Here is an 18,672-nt window from a genome sequence, read left to right as displayed (position 1 = left end):
GAATCACCTGCTCGGAATTCACCTCCCGCCCGGATGCAGGAGGGTCGGATGGGGCTTAACCTCTCTCGTCGTCTCCGCTAAAGGCACCGTCGCTAGTCACGGAGAGCTTTCCCCCGGTCCCAACGTTTACCGTCACTCTGGTCGGCTTACGTCTCAATTCAGAAAAGCCAGAGTTTTAAGTCTCCGTTCGGGAGCGTGAGGCGCCGCACGGCGTCGGAATTTCATCACGGGGCTCCGGAAGCCCGGCGCACTCGGGCCGCCAGGTCACATCCACGGTCGCTGTGGCGGACGCGGAAAGGGAATAAGAAAATCCCACTTGCGTCGCAGCTGTTCGGTGGAGGGGAAGTGGGCGGTCTGGAAGAGGCCGCCGCGCTTCAGGGATAAACGTTAGCGGGGTTTTCCGCTCCTTTTAAGCCGTCCTCTCCGCAGACGGGACCCCGGAACGGGGGTCTCCTTGGCTCGATCCAGGGAGGGAAGTGGGATGATTGTGGAGTCCAATAATCGTCACCTTTAAGGGTTCTCCTCCCCCCCAACTCTGGGGTCACAGAATGGAAGTTGGCCTGGGCCCGCTGGGAGGTAACTGCCCTGCTGAGTAGGCAGCGGCTAGTACGTATCGAGGCCGCATTTTTATTAACCGCTCACCAGGAGCCTGCCACTGTACTAAGCGCCGGCGCCGATACACACGAGATAAGAGGAGGGAACTAGACCCAGAGAAGTGAGGTGACTTGCCCAAGGTCACACGGCGGACAACCGGGATCAGAGCCCGGGTCCTCCTGACTCCCAGGCCCGGGTTCTGTCCACCGGGCCTCGCTGCTTCCCTTAGATGAATCGAGTCCCACGGGGGCTCACGCTCTTAAGTAGGAATGGGAACGGTGGTGAGTCCCCATTTTGCAGATGAGGGAACTGAGGCCCAGAGAAGTAAAGCGACTTGCCCAGAGTCACCCAGCGGACTGGTGGCAGAGCTGGGTTTAGAACGTAGGTCCTCCGGCTCCCAGGCCCAGGCTTTTTCCACTCGGGCGACTTCGGCCACAGAACAGTGCCGACTAAATCGCTACCCATTGGTCGTACTCTGGGGGAGACTTTCCACTAACGTCCAGTGCATAATTTTAAAGTGCAAATCTTCTGAAAAAAATAGCTTAAACTCTCTCTTCTCTCTCCCCTTATATTTCGCTAGAACGAAATGACATTGGCTTTTTCCCTCTGACCATTTCCACTCGGGTGAGTGACTCGAACCCAGTGGAACAGAAACGGAACTTCCCATTTTGACTTTTCTACAACGGTCGGATGGGTCAAGCGAGTCACGGGCTGACACTCGACATCCGAGGACAGACAAACCCGACCTGCTTTTGCCTTTGCGGTCACTGAGCCGTGAATAGGTTTGTGTGGATTTACAGATAGGGGCTGGTTGTGAAAAGGATAAAGATTTTCTTTATTGCCCTAATTCCACGTGCTGCCCTGTTAAGGGCTTGCTAGGGGCCGGGCACCGCACTAAAACACGGGGGTAGATACAAGACAATCGAGTTGGAGCCAGACCCCCGTCCCCCTTGACGATCTCCAAATGGAAAATCGCGTTAAGCGTGTTCACGTGGGGAGGGGAACGGAAAACAGATGAGGAGGGGGTCAAAGGTGATAGGTCATCAGCACCATCCTGGGAACTCTCAAATCTTGTTTTGCATTTATTATGGATTTTTTAAAACACCGCACCGTAAGTAAAGGATCCGTGCTACTCGAACCGAGATCCTGACCGGAGCCTGCTACGACGTGACACAGACCAGACCCTTTATCGGCACTTTCAGTAAACAAAATTCTTCTGAACTCTACGGGGAAGAAGCACCATTAACCCTCAGGGAGATAAACACGTTCCAAGAAGCCATCTCTTCTCCGTCCGACCAACTTTTTCATTTTCACATCTGCCGACTCATTTTACCTAGCTGGAATCCCGCTACTTTCCACTGTGACCTGAGGACGGTCAAGGGGGAAGGTTCTGTGCGTACGATGCGCTCCCTTCCGCAAACAACCCCGAAGATGACCCAAGCCAAGAGATTCGAGCGCATTCAGAAAGCCCGATTCCTCTTTCTTATGCTGTTTCCCCCGAGAAAGGTAGCAGGGCTCAAGGGTAACAAATAAATCCTAGCTCCCACAACAGAAACAGCGATTTCAAAGCTCTTTTTATCGCCTCTGCTGACGTGCTTCAATCCTGTCCCAGAAGGACCTCCTGAAGACGGAAGGCTTAATTGCCAGGGTCTACTCAGTCTTGACACCCTGGCTGGGGCCCGCTTTCGCGACGCACAGCCACCAAGAAATATCACGGTAAGAAAATGACGTCGTAGACTCACGGAATCAGAGCCGGAAGGGACGTTGCACCAAAATCAAACCAAGACCAGGAAAGATGAGATACGCTCCAAGGGCAGCGCCGGAATCTTAATCTTCCCCGGGGCGACTAGGACAAGTTGCCTTCGCTGCCACAAGGACTTTGGTAAGGACGACAGCCGAAAGCAAACCAACTTCCCCGCGTGGATAAAACGCGGACCGTTTTTCCCTCCTGATCCAGGGACGATAAACGGACCTTACCTTAGGAGGGCCCGCTGAGAAAAAAGCCCACGGGTAACGGTACCCGGGCAGCTTTCCAGAAGGGAATCCCTCCGGTTAGCTGTGCCACCAGAGGGAATGGCGAAAAAGAAGTTAAAGCACCTGCCTTGATTTTTTTTTTCCCCCTTCCACACGATCCACTCAGTGACTGATTGTCAGAGCCGAGATGCTCTTCTAGCGGAGAGGGTCTCGAGGAAAATCAAACGCCTCCCGTCCCAGGGAGGACCGGATACTTCCGAGCTCAGGGGCGGACGCGTCCGGTCAAACCCTCCTCCCCAACTTTTCCCCTCTGACATGAACTGAGCCACGGGGAGAAGCAAGGGAATCACTTTTTCCCTCCTTTAGAGACAACAGGCACGATTAGGCAGAAGGCCTCGGCCTCCCTTCCCTGACTGATTCACCCTCCACCCGTCGAGGCTGATCCGGTCACCGACCTCAGTGTCTCAGAGTTCCCGGGGAAGCCGCGTCGACTCCTTCCTCAAAAAGCACTCGACTCGGCAGGATTGTGAAACTGAATCCGCCGTTTTGCTACTTTGGGGGTTAACCCTCAAAAACCTTGCCCAGGCACTTCAGAAAAACAAGCAACACCCCCCCACACCCCATTCTTCTTACATTCTCTTCCCTCACACCACTTACATTTACCTAACTCTCATCAGGCTCCCTAAATCTGTGCTTCTGAAACGAACGCACGCCTCGCAATACCAAAGAGCACTTATCCCGAAAGCGACCGAGTCCAAATCATTCCTTACCTAGGTTCGCTCGCCCTATCCTGCCAACGACCGTCTTCCCTCGACAAGACGAACTGTCCTCTGCTTTGATGAAGGCCACTTCCGCCCTGCAGAACAGACTTTCAATCTCTCCATCGCCCGCTCGCATTTGGCGAGCGTTTCCCACGGGCCGAGCGCCGTCCTGAGCCCCGTACTTTCGACTTGCGGGCGCCGGTGTCGACGGCGCCGGTGTTCTGAGATTCGTGAAACGGGAAGGGGCCTCCTCGAGGTTGGAACGCCTTCCTTTGAACGCGGTACTTCCAAACTGGATTTTGATCTGCCGGTTCTGAGCTCGCCGCTGATGGCAGTGGATCTTTTACACGACGACGCTGTCGGCTGCCTCTCTGAACCCAAAAGGCGATGCCCTTCGGTTCAAAATCCACTCCGCTATACAGCGCTGAGACGTAGAGAAGTGGCAGGTCGGACAGGAGGCTTTTCAGGCGCCAAGGTCTGAGGTTAATATTTCTCAGGTAGAGTTAAAAAAAGAAATAGGCCCGGTATATGGCCTAAAAACGGGATTTAAACGGAAGAACCAAAGCCTGTTCTTGGATTACAAATGATTCAAAAAACCTGAAGCTGAAGAGATGCGAAAGTTGTGCCTCCTGCCCAACTAGGAAAAAAACCGACTACGCTACAAGGTTTCATTAGTCTGGGATTCAGTACCTGATCGGGACTAAAGATCTCATAGCAGAATGTCTTCGAAAGAGCCATCCCTTCTAAAGAAGGAAACCGAACATACTTCAAGTCATTTTTGGTAACGTTCTCTGAGGCTAGGAAAAGGGTAGGGGGGTGGAATAAGAGGGTTTTCTCTCTTTTTTGCTTTTAAAAATCATTTTGCTCCAAATAGAACCTTTAAAACAGACACTTATACAAAGCTTCATCTATTATTCTTAAGATATTTAAATAAGTTAATAAAACAAAGTAGAAACGTGGTCTCAGTTCTCTCCCTCTCCTTCTTCCTCTTGTTTAATTACTGGTGTTCCTGAGAGACAGACAGAGAGAGAATTATTTCTGATGATCCTTGACAAATTCATGTTCTACACATCACCGACACCTTATAGGTCGACACAGTTCTGAGGTAGGTGGAAGCAAACGACGCTTCTCAAATCTTCTTTAGGAGCCTCTCAGGAGAAGGCTCCAAAGGGCAGCTGAATTGGGATATATTTGACTAGACTTATGAAAAACTCAGAAAAACAAATTTACGCATTTGATGGAACAGCCACCTTTCCTCAAGCGCTGTTCAGACGTGCTGCTTAATACATCACATCTGACCCTGGTGGAGATCTGGGCAAGAGCAGGCCAGGAGAAAGCCCTGGGTCAATCCCAAGAAAACTGGATCAGTTTAGCTTCCCCCTAGGATTTTTGATCTTCTAGCAGAGTGGGGAATCGATGGAAAGTACTTTGATTCCTCAGTCTGGAATTTCCTGCCAGCAAAATCAGGTAGGCAAAGAAACACAGAAAAGCAAAAGACTTTTATGCTAGTTGCCCCGTACGCTCGGCTTCTCTGGTGCTAACCTTCTCCCTGGGCCTCCGTCTCTCCTGCCTCACCACCAACGCCCTGGCCCACGTCCCGCCTCTGGCCCGCCTCCCCAAATCCCACAGAAAATGACTCTCCCCCGCTTCGAAGCCTTATCGAAGGCCCATCTCCTCCAAGAGGCCTTCCCTGACTAAGCCCCCCTTCCCTCTTCTCCCGCTCCCTTCTGCGTCGCCCTTCATCCCCCTTCCCAGCCCCGCACCACTTATATCCATAGCCGTCATTTATTTCTATTGATGCCTGTCTCCCCCTCTAGAGTGTAACCTCGTGGTGGGCGGGGAATGTGCCTGTTTATTGCTGTAGTGTCCTCTCCCAACCCCTTAGTACAGTGCTCTGCACACAGTGAGCACTCAATAAATACGACCGAATGAATGAATGAGGTGCACTACTTTTCTCGGTCGTCTCCCACCACCAGACAAACACGCAGGCTCGGAAAAAGTCATCCGCTGGCGTCTAAAGGGACTCACCGTCTAGCTTTTTCAGCTTGGGTACACGCTTGGTTGCCTCTTCAATCCAAGACCCCTCCGCGGAATATTTTTCCTCCAGCGGATTGGCCACAAACACCAGATCCTCTAGCAACGGCAGTTCTGCCAGTCTCACAAACTCCGCTGCCAACGAAAAAGAGATAACTCCAAGTGACAACGTCGAGCCTTAACGGCCCGCTGGCCGAGCGGGCGCCCCTCGACCAAAGAAAGAGACCGCTGCCCTTCGATCCTCTTACCCTCTGGGCGAGCTGGAGTCCAAATATGGCAAATGAACAACTGAGGGCTGGTGAGGGATGAAAAATCTATCTAAGCCAAGTCAGGGAAGGAAAGAAATTGGAAAAAAATCCCTCCAATTTAGACCGCGAACGTCATGTGGGGCAGGGACAGTGTCCAAACTGATTAACTTGTATCTACCCCGGTGCTTAGTACCGTGCTTGACACAAAAATAATAATAGTAATACTTCCTCTCTACAGCCAGAATAAGAACAGATGGGGTTTAGTCAGGAGAGCCACGGATCGCTTACCACTTCTCAACAATTGGTGATTCTGAAAGACAACGGTGTGTATGGTCCATAGACATTGTTAAAAAAAATAACAATAACGTGGCTTAATGAGTTACCCCAGTGCTTAGAACAGTGCTTAGAATAGTCGATTAGACTGTAGGCCCGTCAAAGGGCAGGGACTGTCTCTATCTGTTGCCGATTTGTCCATTCCAAGCGCTTAGTACAGTGCTCTGCACATAGTAAGCGTTCGATAAATACTATTGAATGAATAGTGCTTGACACACAGTAAATGCTTCACAAACACCATAAAAGAAACACCAAATACCATAAAAAAAGATAAAAATAAAAAAGTATAAGTCTTGGCTTACCCCATTCTTTCACCATGTTATTAGACATGTAGAGAACCTTCAGTTTCTTCATGACATGAATCCCTTTCAGTTTCTCGATAAGGTTATAGGAGATCCACAATTCCTCTAAAGTCTCTCCCACCGCCTCCTGATTCAGAAGAAAATGATCTCAGTCTTATAACATTTCCCCCCCCCAACAAATACCACGATTATTATTATTATTCTTATTAACTGAATACCCTACATGTTCCTTCTCCATTTGATATCCACTCCCAACCCCACAGCACTTGTGCACATATCTTTAAATCATATATGATAAATTACTTAGTTATTCCGGTTAACGTCTGTCTCCCCTCTAGACCGTAAACTCATTATGGGCAGGGAATGTGTGGGCTAATTCTGTTCTACTGTCCTCTCCCAAGCGCCTCGAACAGTGCTCTGCACATAGTAAGCGCTCAAGAAATACTGCGGATTGATTTAGTTCCACGCAACACCAACAGCGAAGAGCGAATCAGCCCCAACACAAAAAACGGTTACCGGATATCACGTTTTAAGAAGATCACACTTGAAGAGTCCCGCGCTATTTCGAATAACTCACCAATCCATTCAGGTTTTTGATGTTGTTTCGTCCTAGTGAAAGGATCCTCAGGTTTTCTGCGGTGGAGAAAAAGAAGCTTCTTGTATCTGTCATTACGATAAGCGGGTACTAGATATGATTAGATATGGCTGGATATAATTTCTCTGGATAAGCAGGTTCTAGGAATTCATGAATTGAAAAAGCGGCAGTGTGGCCTAAAGCATAGAACCCGGGCCTGGGAGTTAGAAGGACCTGGGTTCTAATCTCAGCTCTGCCACTTGCCTGCTGCGTGACCTTGGGCAGGTCACTTCACTTCTCTGGGTGGGCCTCAGCTACTTCATCTGTAAAACAGGGAATAAGCCTGAGAGCCCCATGTATTGCAGTGTACTTTCCCAAACATTTACTACAATGCTCTGCACAGGAATCGCTCAATAAATATGAATGAATGAACGTGGGATAGGGACTGTGCCCAAGCTGATTAACTTGTATCCTACCTCAGCACTTAGAACAGTGCCTGGCACACAGTAAGCACTTAAGTACCCTTTCAAAAAAAAGGCCTGGGTTCTAATCCCGGCTCCGTCACCTGTCTGCTGTGTGACCTTGGACACTTCACTTCTCTGGGCCTCAGCTCCCTCATCTGTAAAATGGGGATGAAGCTGTGAGCCCCACACAGGTCAGGGACTGTTTCTAACCTGATCAACCTGCATCTACCTGAGCGCTCGGACCGGTGCGTGGCGCCTAGTAAGCGCTTAACGATGCCGGGGAAATAAATCAGTAAGGTCCCAACTCGACGGTTATCACTATGGGCGTGAATTGTTTCGGAGGTCTCCCTCGCCACGTCCGGGACCCTGGGCAGATGTGTGCAGTCCCCCAGTTTCTGTGGCCCAAACTTCTGAACCTCCTCTGACTCCCGAGCCCGTGCTCTTCCTATTATATATCATTCCCTAACTTGCCTAATGACCCTCCCGGGATGGCACCTGGAGTTTCCATCGCTCTACCGGTCTCGGCTACGGGAGGGAGAGTCGACCATTGGCCTACCCTTTCCATTCCTAGCTGGGCCAGTGGCTGGCGAGTGGCAGGCAAGCTTCTACAAATCAAAACTCACCCGTGCCGGACAGCAGAGGCACGGGATCTTAATTCGAGCAGTTATCCTATTTCGCCTCGATTACTCTATCAGCCTCCTTGCTGACCTCCTGTCTCTCCCCGCTCCGGTTCATACTCCATTCTGCTGCCCGAATCAAGTTTACTCCAAAACGTTCAGGCCACGTCTCCCCGCTCCTCAAGACGCTCCAGGGGTTGCCATCCACCTCCGCATCCAACGGAAACTCCTCACCGTCGGCTTTAAAGTCCTCGGTCACCTCGCCCCCACCAACCTCACCTCGCTGCTCTCCTACTCCGACCCAGCCCGCGCCCTCCGCTCCTCTAACGCCAACCTTCTCACCGTACCTCCATCTCGTCTGTCTCCCTGCCGACCTCCCGTCCACATCCTACCTCTGGCCCGGTATGCCCTCCCTCCTCATATCAGCCAGATAACTGCTCTCCCCTACTTCAAAACCTTATCGAAGGCCCATTTCCTCCAAGAAGCCTTCCCTGACTCAGCCCTCCTCTCCTCTTCTCCCTCTCTCTTCTACGCTGCTCTTACTTGCTCCTTTCATTCATCCTCCCTCCCATCCCCACAGTACATAGTATATATCTATTTATGTTTATTCATTTATTAATACTAATGTCCATCTCCCCCTCTAGACTGTGAGCTTGTGATGGGCAGGAACTCTCTGTTGTTATACCGTACTCCCCCAAGCACTTAATACAGCGCTCTGCACACAGTAAGTGCTCGATAACTACGATCGAATGAACGAATGGGAGAGAGTCGAGGGCGGAGGCTCAGGTCTACTGCACGGAAGGAAGCGACGGTAAAGCGCTCCCAGATTTTGACCGAGAAAAATCCCGGATCCGCTCCCGGAACGACTGCAGACGGAGGCGGTGGGGGTCTGGGAGGGATCGTCCGTGGAGTCGCTACGGGGCGGAGACGACTCGACGGCATAACTTGCCTAATGAGTAAGTGGCAAAACCAGAATGGATGCTGGGTCTTTAATCATGGGTTCCGATAAGTACTAAGCACTCCCTCTCCAATCTCAGCTATGTTTGGAGTTCCTTCCTAAATCTACCGGCCTAGCGGACGGAGCACGGGCCTGGGAGTCAGGGTTCTAATCCCGGCTCTGCCACTCGTCTGCTGGGTGACCTCGGACGAGTCATTTCACTTCTCTGGGCCGCGGTTCCCTCATCTGGAAAATGGGGATTGAGACCGTGGGCCCCAGTGTGGGACGGGGACTGTGTCCGTCCCGATTTGCTTGTATCCACCCCAGCTTAGTACAGTGCCCGGCACATAGTAAGCGCTTAACAGATACCACAATCACCATTACTGCTCCATCCGATTCCATTAAGAGTTCCCTTAGGTGCCCGACAAATCCTAAAGGCCGGTGATTAAAAAGATTCCTAGTTCCCAAATCACGTTATTGATACAGAGACTTAGGCTAATCATTTTTTTTTAATACGCCACAATCATTTGCATAGCAGGCAATCCAGGAACGGGATCGACTCCTGAACCGATATAGCAATTTTAGAAAGTTTATTCCCGAACTGAGTAAATTTCACTTACTCAAGCCATTGAGGTTGGCAATTTTTTCGATGCAGTTTGTAGACAGTGACAGTTTCCTGAAAAACAAGAGCAGTAATGAAAAAGCCCTATACTATAAAGGGGAAATCTGCTGTAACAAAACGACCACCTGCAAAAAACAGAGCCCCCTTATTAGAAGAGGATTACATTTTAGCCATTTTTCATTCTCGGTATGAGCTCGATGTGGGCAGAGAACGAGTAACCAATTCTGTTCTACTGTCCTCTCCCAAGCGCTCTGCGCAGAGTAAGAGCTCAATAAATACCACTGATGGACTGATTCGTCCGCGCAGTGCCTTCGCGTTCCTGCTCTCCTCTTTTTATCTTGTGTCCAACCTGATTGGCTTGTATCTACCCCAGCGCTTAGAACAGAGCCTGGCACATAGTAAGGTTTTAACAAATACCATACACCGAAAAAACAAAACCTGAGGTGATTCTTCCCTGTCACCCTGTGCCCTCAAATTATTAGAATGGCCAGAGGATTAGGTCACCTCATGAGTATGATTCAACCTAAAGGTGGATGAGACATAGATCCTTTCGGTCTCCTCAAACTATGCCACTTCAGTTGCTGTTTTCCTTCTTCCCTCTCCCCAGCGGAACTGCCCAGAAGATAATAATGGGATTTGTTATTTGCTAAGTATCCGCTGGGGCGGATACGAGCCTAGCGGGTTGGACGCAGTCCCTGTCCCATGTGGGCCTCGCAGTCTCCATCCTCATTTTGCAGATGAGGTAACTGAGGCCCAGAGAATGATAATAACGATGAAGGTATTTGCTAAGTGCTTACTACGTGCCAAGCACTGTTTTAAGCGTTGGGGTAGACACCAGGTAGTCAGGTTGTCCCATGTGGCGCTCACAGTCTTAATCCCCATTTTACCGATGCGGTAACTGAGGCACAGAGAAGCTGCCCAAGGTCACACAGCAGACGAGCGGCGGAGCCGGGACGAGAACCCACGTCCTCTATTCTGACTCCCAAGCCCGGGCTCTTTCCACTAAGCCACGCTGCCTCTTTAGAGAAGTAAAATGACTTGCCCCGGGTCACACAGGCCATCCTGAGAGGGTCATTCGAACCCAGGTCCTCCTGACTCCCAGGCCCGTGCTCTTTCCACGAGGCCACGCTGCTTCTCATCATCTGGCCTTTCCCAAGAGACCGCTGATTTTCTGCTTCTGCGGGTTAGGGTAATCAGACGCAGCGAAGAACCCACACGGTTGAAAACAACGCGTCCAAGAATCAACCAGTCGATGGTATTTACTGAGCGCTGTGGGGGACCACTTTGCTAAGCGCTTGGAAGAGTACAAGACAGCAGATTTGGTCGAAACGTCCCCAAGACCCTTTAAAATCAAAGATGCCTTGGATCGTGAGTGAGACTTTCTCGGGGACTATTAGATTACGAAACGGAAGTGACCGAGGTTCAACCGGAAAAAGGGAAAGAGGAACCTGGCGGCCCATTCCAGAAAGACGGAAACAAAAGAGTGACCGCCCAATTTTGATGACCGTTTGATGAACTTACTCGCAATTGACGAGGGTGGACAGAGTTGCATCCATCTTCTCTACAGGGGGAATCTGGGCATAAAGTTTTACCTCTTTGGCTTCCGATGCCTTCTGGCCCGATTTCTCTTCCTGGAAAAATAAAATAAAAATGCCGGCCGACCGAACGAACAGAAGAGTTGGACGAGCCGTGAATTCTTCCATTTTACCTCCGGGGTAAATGAGACTTTTAATGCCAATCCTCTATGATGATTCTCTGTGGTATTTATGAAGCCCAACTCCCTCGCTGAATCAAGCGCTCACGATCCCCCACTGGCTCGTTCCTGAAACCTCCACTTCATTTATTCGTTTGTATTTATTGAGCACGTACTTTGTGCAAAACACTGCACTGAGCGCTTGGAAGAGCACATTATTCCAATAATAATAAGGGTATTTGTTAAGCGCTTCCTATGTGTCAAGCACTCCTCTAATCCTCCGAGCACTTCCCTCCCGAAGCCCCGCTAACCTCACCAACTCCTGGGTTGGTAAAATGGAAACAGCTTGGCCTAGGGGAGCGCTCAGCACAGTGCTCGGCACACAGGAAAGGCTCGATACATTTGACGACGTCGATGCACCTCTAAGCTTGATGATGATATCGATGATGATTGTTACGGTATTTGGAACTCGCCCTCCTCATCAGCCCCTCGATTACAGCCCCCGTCATTTCTTCATTTATTTATTTATTTAATGTCTGCCTTCCCATCTAGACCGTGAGTGTCTTGTGGGCAGAGAACGGGACTGCCCACTCTGTGATGGTTAAGCCCTGACTCTGCGCTAGTCGCTGTACTAAGCGCTGGGGTGGATACAAGCACATCCGGTCGGACGCAGCCCCTGTCCCACGGGGGGCTCACCGTCTCAATCCCCATTTTCCAGATGAGGGAACTGAGGCCCAGAGAAGTGAAGTGACTTGCCCGCGGTCACCCGGCAGACAGGTGGCGGAGCCGGGATTAGAACCCAGGACCTTCTGACTCCCGGGCCTGGGATCGACCCACTAGGCCACGCTGTCAGTTACCTGCAACTGTTCACTTTCTTCCCCACTGCTTTCAAACACGCCCGTGTTTCTCCTATTCTAAAAAACCCCTCCCTCGACGCCACGGCTCCCTTCGGTTATCGCCCCCGTCTCCCCCCACCATTCTTACCACACACCCCCCGTCTCAAATTCCTCTCCTTGACCCCCTCCAACCTGGCTTCCGTCCCCTTCGCGCCACAGAAACAGCCCTCTCTAAGGTCACCAAATGTCCTCTACTCCATCCAAATCCTCCTCGACCACGCGGGGGCCTGCGGAACACCCCCTTCTCCTGGAAACGTCAACCAACCTCGGCTTCGCTGACGCTGTCCTCTCCTAGCGCTCTGGCCGTTCACTCTCAGTCTCTTTGGCGGGCTCCTCCTCTGCCTCCCACCCCCTAACTGTGGGGGTCCTTCAGGCTCCGGGTCCCCTTCTATTCTCCATCTACACCCTCGCCCTTGGAGCACTCATTCGCTCCCATGGCTTCAACTCCCACCTCTACGCGGATGATTCCCAAATCTACATCTCCAGCCCTGACCTCTCTCCTGCCCTGCAACCTTGCGTTTCCTCCTGCCTTCAAGGCGAATCTACTTGGATGTCCCACTGACGCCTCAAACTAAACATGTCCCAAAACGGAACTCCTTATCTTCCGACTGAATCGCCTGGTCTTTCCCAGCACTGTAAGACATCACCACCACTTCCCTCCCTACGTCACAAGCCCGTAACCTTGGCGTTGTCCTCGACTCCTCTCTCTCCTTCCGCCCACGTATTCGATCTGTCAGCAAATCCTGCCGGCTCTACCTTCAGAACATTCATACAATCCGCCCTTTCCTCTCCATCCCAACATGTCGATCCGAGCACTCGTCCTGTCCCGCCTTGGTTACCGCATCCGCCTCCTTGCCGACCTCCCAGCCTCCTGACTCTCCCCGCTCCGGTCCGTACTTCTCTCTGCCGCCCGGATCATTTTTCTACAGAGATGTTCGGTGCGTGTCTCCCCGCTCCTCAAGAAGCTCCAGGGGTCACCCATCCACCTCCGCATCCAACAGAAACTCGTCACCGTCGGCTTTAAAGCCGTCCATCACCTGTCCCCTTCCAGACCCCATCTCTTCCCGCTTGTCCCGCGTCGACCCCTTCCCCACGTCCTCCCCCTCCGCGTATGCCAGATCCCCATTCTCCCCACCTTCAAAGCCTTATTAAAGTCACATCTCCTCCAAGAGGCCTTCCCTGATTAATCCCTCTTTTCCCCGGCTCCCTCTCCCTTCTGCGTCACCTCCGCGCTTGGACCTGTGACCTTTGGCCATTTGGTATTTGCCGGCAGGGCCCGTGTCTGCTAATTCTGTTGTACGGTCCTCCCCCCGGCGCTTAGTACAGTGCTCTGCACATAGAAAGTGCTCAGTAAATATCACTGAGGGATGTGTTTAACTATAAACTGCATATTTTATTTACGTTCATGTCCTTCTCCTTCTTTAGCTTATAAGCTCATTGTGGGCAGAGAGCAAATCTACCAACTTAGTTGTACTGTACTCTCCCAGGTGCTTAGCACAGTGTTCTGCACATGGTAAGCCCTTAATGAATACCACTGATTGACCGATAGTCCTAGCTGCCTCCCTCGTAAGGTATCAAGGTGGAACTCAAGGGAGTGACTGATTCATTCCATGATTATTGGTTTTTATAATAATGACTAATAATAATCCATAATAATAACAACAGTAATAATAATCCACTAGCCCACACTGCTTCCCTGAGTTTGACACATCAATCAATCATATTTATGGAGTGCTTACCGTGTGCAGAGCACTGTACTAAAAGCTTGGGAGAGTTCAGTACAACATGGCAGATAAGCTCCCCGCCCCAAAACGAGCTTACAGTCTAGAAGACTCCAGGCTCCTAAAGGGAAAACAATCTGAATAGCTACGCTGAAAGCCAATTCATCAAATCTAAGGGGCCACTGGCTTTAAGTCATTATTCTTACACTCCAGAATATTCTTAAAAAGTCCAAAAAATTGCCCAAGTACTCACCCATTTGGCTAGGGCTTCTTTGATTGTGGTTGCTTTTGCCTAAACACAAAAAAGGATTGTTGTTATTATCATTATTATTAAAAAAGGAAGTGGGGTTACTGGACCTCTTTGCTGGTTTTGCGATACTTTGCCTATTCTTTCCCCCACCAATTTTCCGCCTCTGATATTAATTGGCCGACCTCCTCAAGCTAAAAATCCTAGCTTTTTCTCTCGATCGTCTTCCTTGAGCGCTTACAGTGTGCAGAGCACTGTATTACGCGCAGGCGGGAGGACGGTACAAAAACAGACACAGTCCCGGCCCACGGCGAGCAGAGAGTCTCTCGATCCCAAAGTTGCACCCTTCCATATTTTATTCCGGTAGGGTTGCATCTGCATTTCTCCCAGGAAGCTCAGGAATGAGGGTTGGGAATTGAAGTTGGGAATTTTTAAGGATGGTGCTGGTTAGAACAATAATAATTAGGGTCTTGTCCTATGTGACAAGCACTATTCTAAGCGCCGAGGTAGACACGGAGCTTACAGTCCACAGTGGGGAGAAACAGACATGAATAGAAAGAAAGAAATGGTAGATCTGGATTGAAATGCCGTGGGGTTGGGAGGGGGAAAGAGCGAAAGGAACGAGTCAGGGCGAAATACAAAATGGGTTAAAATCAAGGCTGGTGAGGTGGGACGGGGGAATGTTGTGAAGCGGCATGGAAAGAGTCCGGGCCTGGAAGTCAGACGACCTGGGTTCTAATCCCGTCTCTTCCAATTGCCTGCCGTGTGACCTGGGGCGATTCGCTTCACTTCTCTGTGCTTCGTTTCTCCCGTTTTCCCCCCTACGTAGTCCCTGTCCCGTTGGCGGCTCACAGGCTGTGTCCACCCTAATTCGCTTGTATCCACCCCAGTGCTTTCAACAGGGTTTGACATATAGTGAGTGCTTAACAGACACCATAAAAAAATTCAGTGAGATATGTGTTCATTGAGTCCTTCGCTTTCCAACACGCCCGGGTCTCCCCCATCCTAAAAAGTCCCTCCCTGGACCTCACGGCCTCCTCCAGTTATCGCCCCCATCTCCCTCCCACGCTTCCTCTCCAAATTCCTTGAGAGAGGTGTCTACACGGGCTGGCTCGAATTCCTCTCCTCCGATTCTCTCCCTGCCCCCTCCGATCCGGCTTCCGTCCCCTCGGCTCCACAGAAGCCGCCCTCTCAGAGGTCGCCGATGACCTCCTCCTCGCCCGATCCAACGGCCTCCACTATATCCTGATCCTCCTTGACCCCTCGGCTGCCTTCCGCACTGCGGACCACCCCCTTCTCCTGGAAGAGTTATCCAACCTCGGCTTCGCTGACTCTGTCCTCTCCTGATTCTCCTCTTATCTCTCCTAACAGAGCTCCTTATCTTTCACTCATTCAATCATATTTATTGAGCGCTTACTGGGTGCAGAGCACTGTATGAAGCGTCTGGAAAGAAAATTCGGCAAAAGATAGAGACAATCCCTACCCGACAACGGGCTCACTTCCCACCTAAACGCCGTGGGCACGTAATGCGTCTGTTTATTGTTACATTTTACTCTCCCAAGAGATTAGTCCAGTGCTCTGCACACAGTAAGTGCTCAATAAATACACCTGAAAGAATCAATGATGATTCCTTTCTACCTTAGATGGCTTATTTTGATGTCTGGCTGCCCCCTCCCTTCTAGGCTGTGAGCCCGGCGTGGGCAGGATTGTCTCTATTTGTTGCCGAACTGTACTTCCCAAGCGCTTAGTACAGTGCTCTGCACACAGGAAGCGCTCAATAAATTCAACTGAATTTTTTCCTGGAAAGCTCCCTTCGATGAAGAATTTTTAAAAGTAAAATTTTGGCAGAAGAGCCAAAATTCCTTGAGGCATTCTTCTATTTATATAATGTATATGAGGCGGGGGAAATATACATATATGTGCCACAGACATGCCACATATTTTCTAACTGTGGCCTAATCCACAATAAAATGTGAAATGCCCGGAAATTCTTGTGGTAGGTGACCCGGAAGGCTGAAAATCAGAAGGAAGCCAGGCAGGTGAACCACACAAAAGAATTCCAATTATTTGACTACCAATTAAAAGTGCCAGAGACGGTGATTGAACAACACTAAATAATAAAGATCTGAAAACTCCTCCCTTGACAACTCACCATACCGAGAGGAAACAATTTGCAGAAATTTTCGGTAGCCACTTTGCGTTACCCTGGTTTCCCCTACGAATAAATGCATCGGATTTATTGAGCGCTTACTGTGTGCACAGCACTGTACTAAGCACTTGGGAGAGGACAATCAATCATATTTACTGTGTGCTTACTGTGTGCGGAACACTGGACTGACAGCTTGAGCGAATACAATCGTATTTATTGAGCACACTGTACTAAGCGTTTGCCAGAACACAATCAACAAATGGTATTAATTGAGCACATATAGAGCATTCTACTGAGCGCCTAGGAAAGTACAATCAAACCATCAGTGGGATTTACTGAGCGCTTCCCGTGTGCGGAGCACTGTACTAAGCACTTGGGAGAGTGCAATCAACCCATCAATGGTATTTGCTGAGCGCTTACTGGGTGCAAAGCACTGTACTAAACCTCTTAGGAGAGAACAACCAATCCACGGTATTTGCTGAGTGCTCTCTGTGTGCAGGGCACTGTACTAAGCGCTGGGGAGAGTGCAATAAACACATCGGTGGTATTTGCTGAGCGCTTACTGGGTGCAAAGCACTGTACTAAGCTCTTGGGAGAGCACAACCAATCAACGGTACTTGCTGAGCGCTCCCTGTGTGCAGAGCACTGTACTAAGGGCTAGGGAGAGTGCTATCAGCCCATCGAAGGTATTTGCTGAGCGCTTACTGGGTGCAAAGCACTGTACTAAGCTCTTGGGAGAGCACAACCAATCAACGGTACTTGCTGAGCGCTCCCTGTGTGCAGAGCACTGTACTAAGGGCTGGGGAGAGTGCTATCAGCCCATCAAAGGTATTTGCTGAGCGCTTACTGGGTGCAGAGCACTGTACTAAGCTCTTAGGAGAGCACAACTAATCAACGGTACTTGCTGAGCGCTCCCTGTGCGCAGAGCACTGTACTAAGCGCTGGGGAGAGTGCAGTCAGCCCATCAAAGTTATTTGCTGAGCGCTTACTGGGTGCAAAGCACTGTACTGAGCTCTTAGGAGAGCACAACTAATCAACGGTACTTGCTGAGCGCTCCCTGTGCGCAGAGCACTGTACTGAGCGCTGGGGAGAGGGCAATCAGCCCATCAAAGGTATTTGCTGAGCGCTTACTGGGTGCAGAGCACTGTACTAAGCTCTTGGGAGAGCACCACCAATCAACGGTACTTGCTGAGCGCTCCCTGTGCGCAGAGCACTGTACTGAGCGCTGGGGAGAGTGCAGTCAGCCCATCAAAGTTATTTGCTGAGCGCTTACTGGGTGCAAAGCACTGTACTGAGCTCTTAGGAGAGCACAACTAATCAACGGTACTTGCTGAGCGCTCCCTGTGCGCAGAGCACTGTACTGAGCGCTGGGGAGAGGGCAATCAGCCCATCAAAGGTATTTGCTGAGCGCTTACTGGGTGCAGAGCACTGTACTAAGCTCTTGGGAGAGCACCACCAATCAACGGTACTTGCTGAGCGCTCCCTGTGCGCAGAGCACTGTACTGAGCGCTGGGGAGAGTGCAGTCAGCCCATCAAAGTTATTTGCTGAGCGCTTACTGGGTGCAAAGCACTGTACTGAGCTCTTAGGAGAGCACAACTAATCAACGGTACTTGCTGAGCGCTCCCTGTGCGCAGAGCACTGTACTGAGCTCTGGGGAGAGTGCAATCAGCCCATGAAAGGTATTTGCTGAGCGCTTACTGGGTGCAAAGCACTGTACTAAGCTCTTGGGAGAGCACCACCAATCAACGGTACTTGCTGAGCGCTCCCTGTGCGCAGAGCACTGTACTGAGCGCTGGGGAGAGGGCAATCAGCCCATGAAAGGTATTTGCTGGGCGCTTCCCGGGTGCAGAGCACTGTCCTAAGCGCTTGGGAGAGGCCTCTGCAGGAGGGTTAGTTTCCCACGGCCTCCAGGGCCGGCCTGGAGGGGGGGGTCTCCGGCGCAGACCCCTCCAGTCCCCCCACCCCCCGACCCGCGTTAGAAGGAGGGCTGCTCGGAGAGCGCTCACCATTCCGCTCCGTTGCTACTGTCACTGCGCTGGTTGCTAGGGGCCCCGGCGGGCTACGGCGCATGCGCGGCAGGCTGCTCTGGTTGCTAGGGGGCCTCCCCCGGACGGGCTGCGGCGCATGCGCGGCAGGGCGGGGCCGCCGCCGCGATGAGGGGGGAAGTCGCCCTCGCGCACGCGCGTCCCAGGCCAGCCGCCAGCGGGGCATTGTGGGACGGCCCCTCCGCGCAGGCGCGCTGGGCTCGGGGCGGCCGAAGGCCCCACTCAGGCCTATACTACTGCTAATAACGTATTATCGAAATAATTATTATATCATGTAAATAATATAATTGTATAACAATTATTCTACCGTGATGGTGTTTGTAATATCATGATTAAGAGAAGCAGCGTGGCTCAGGGGAAAGAGTCTGGGCTTTGGAGTCAGAGGTCACGGGTTCGAATCCCGCCTCGGCCACTTAGCTGTGTGACTGGGGGCAAGTCACTTAACTTCTCGGTGCCTCAG

At 51.1% G+C, this 18,672-nt stretch overlaps 1 protein-coding gene across 2 annotated transcripts; it reads right to left on the bottom strand.

The window, feature by feature from the left end:
* Positions 1-4,207: 4,207 nt before the first annotated feature.
* Positions 4,208-18,269, bottom strand: DNAL1 (dynein axonemal light chain 1). 2 transcript variants are annotated; one of them, XM_039911598.1, is made up of 9 exons: positions 18,174-18,241; positions 16,170-16,232; positions 14,024-14,062; positions 10,982-11,091; positions 9,459-9,514; positions 6,824-6,879; positions 6,247-6,373; positions 5,358-5,498; positions 4,208-4,338 (listed from the first exon to the last, which is right to left on the bottom strand). In XM_039911598.1, exons 2-9 carry the CDS (start codon positions 16,170-16,172, stop codon positions 4,292-4,294), a joined length of 579 nt encoding a protein of 192 aa, XP_039767532.1. In that variant the 5' UTR covers positions 16,173-16,232; positions 18,174-18,241; the 3' UTR covers positions 4,208-4,291. The 2 variants fall into 2 exon arrangements, with proteins under 2 accessions (XP_039767532.1, XP_007663690.1); XM_007665500.4 differs by lacking the exon at positions 16,170-16,232 and having other exon boundaries at positions 18,174-18,269.
* Between the last annotated feature and the right edge of the window lie 403 nt (positions 18,270-18,672).

This window comes from Ornithorhynchus anatinus, chromosome 1 (genome assembly GCF_004115215.2).
Source record: "Ornithorhynchus anatinus isolate Pmale09 chromosome 1, mOrnAna1.pri.v4, whole genome shotgun sequence".
NCBI lineage: Eukaryota > Metazoa > Chordata > Mammalia > Monotremata > Ornithorhynchidae > Ornithorhynchus > Ornithorhynchus anatinus.
The sequence above is the reverse complement of the archived record's forward strand: the minus strand, read 5'-3'. Positions and strand labels throughout refer to the sequence as shown.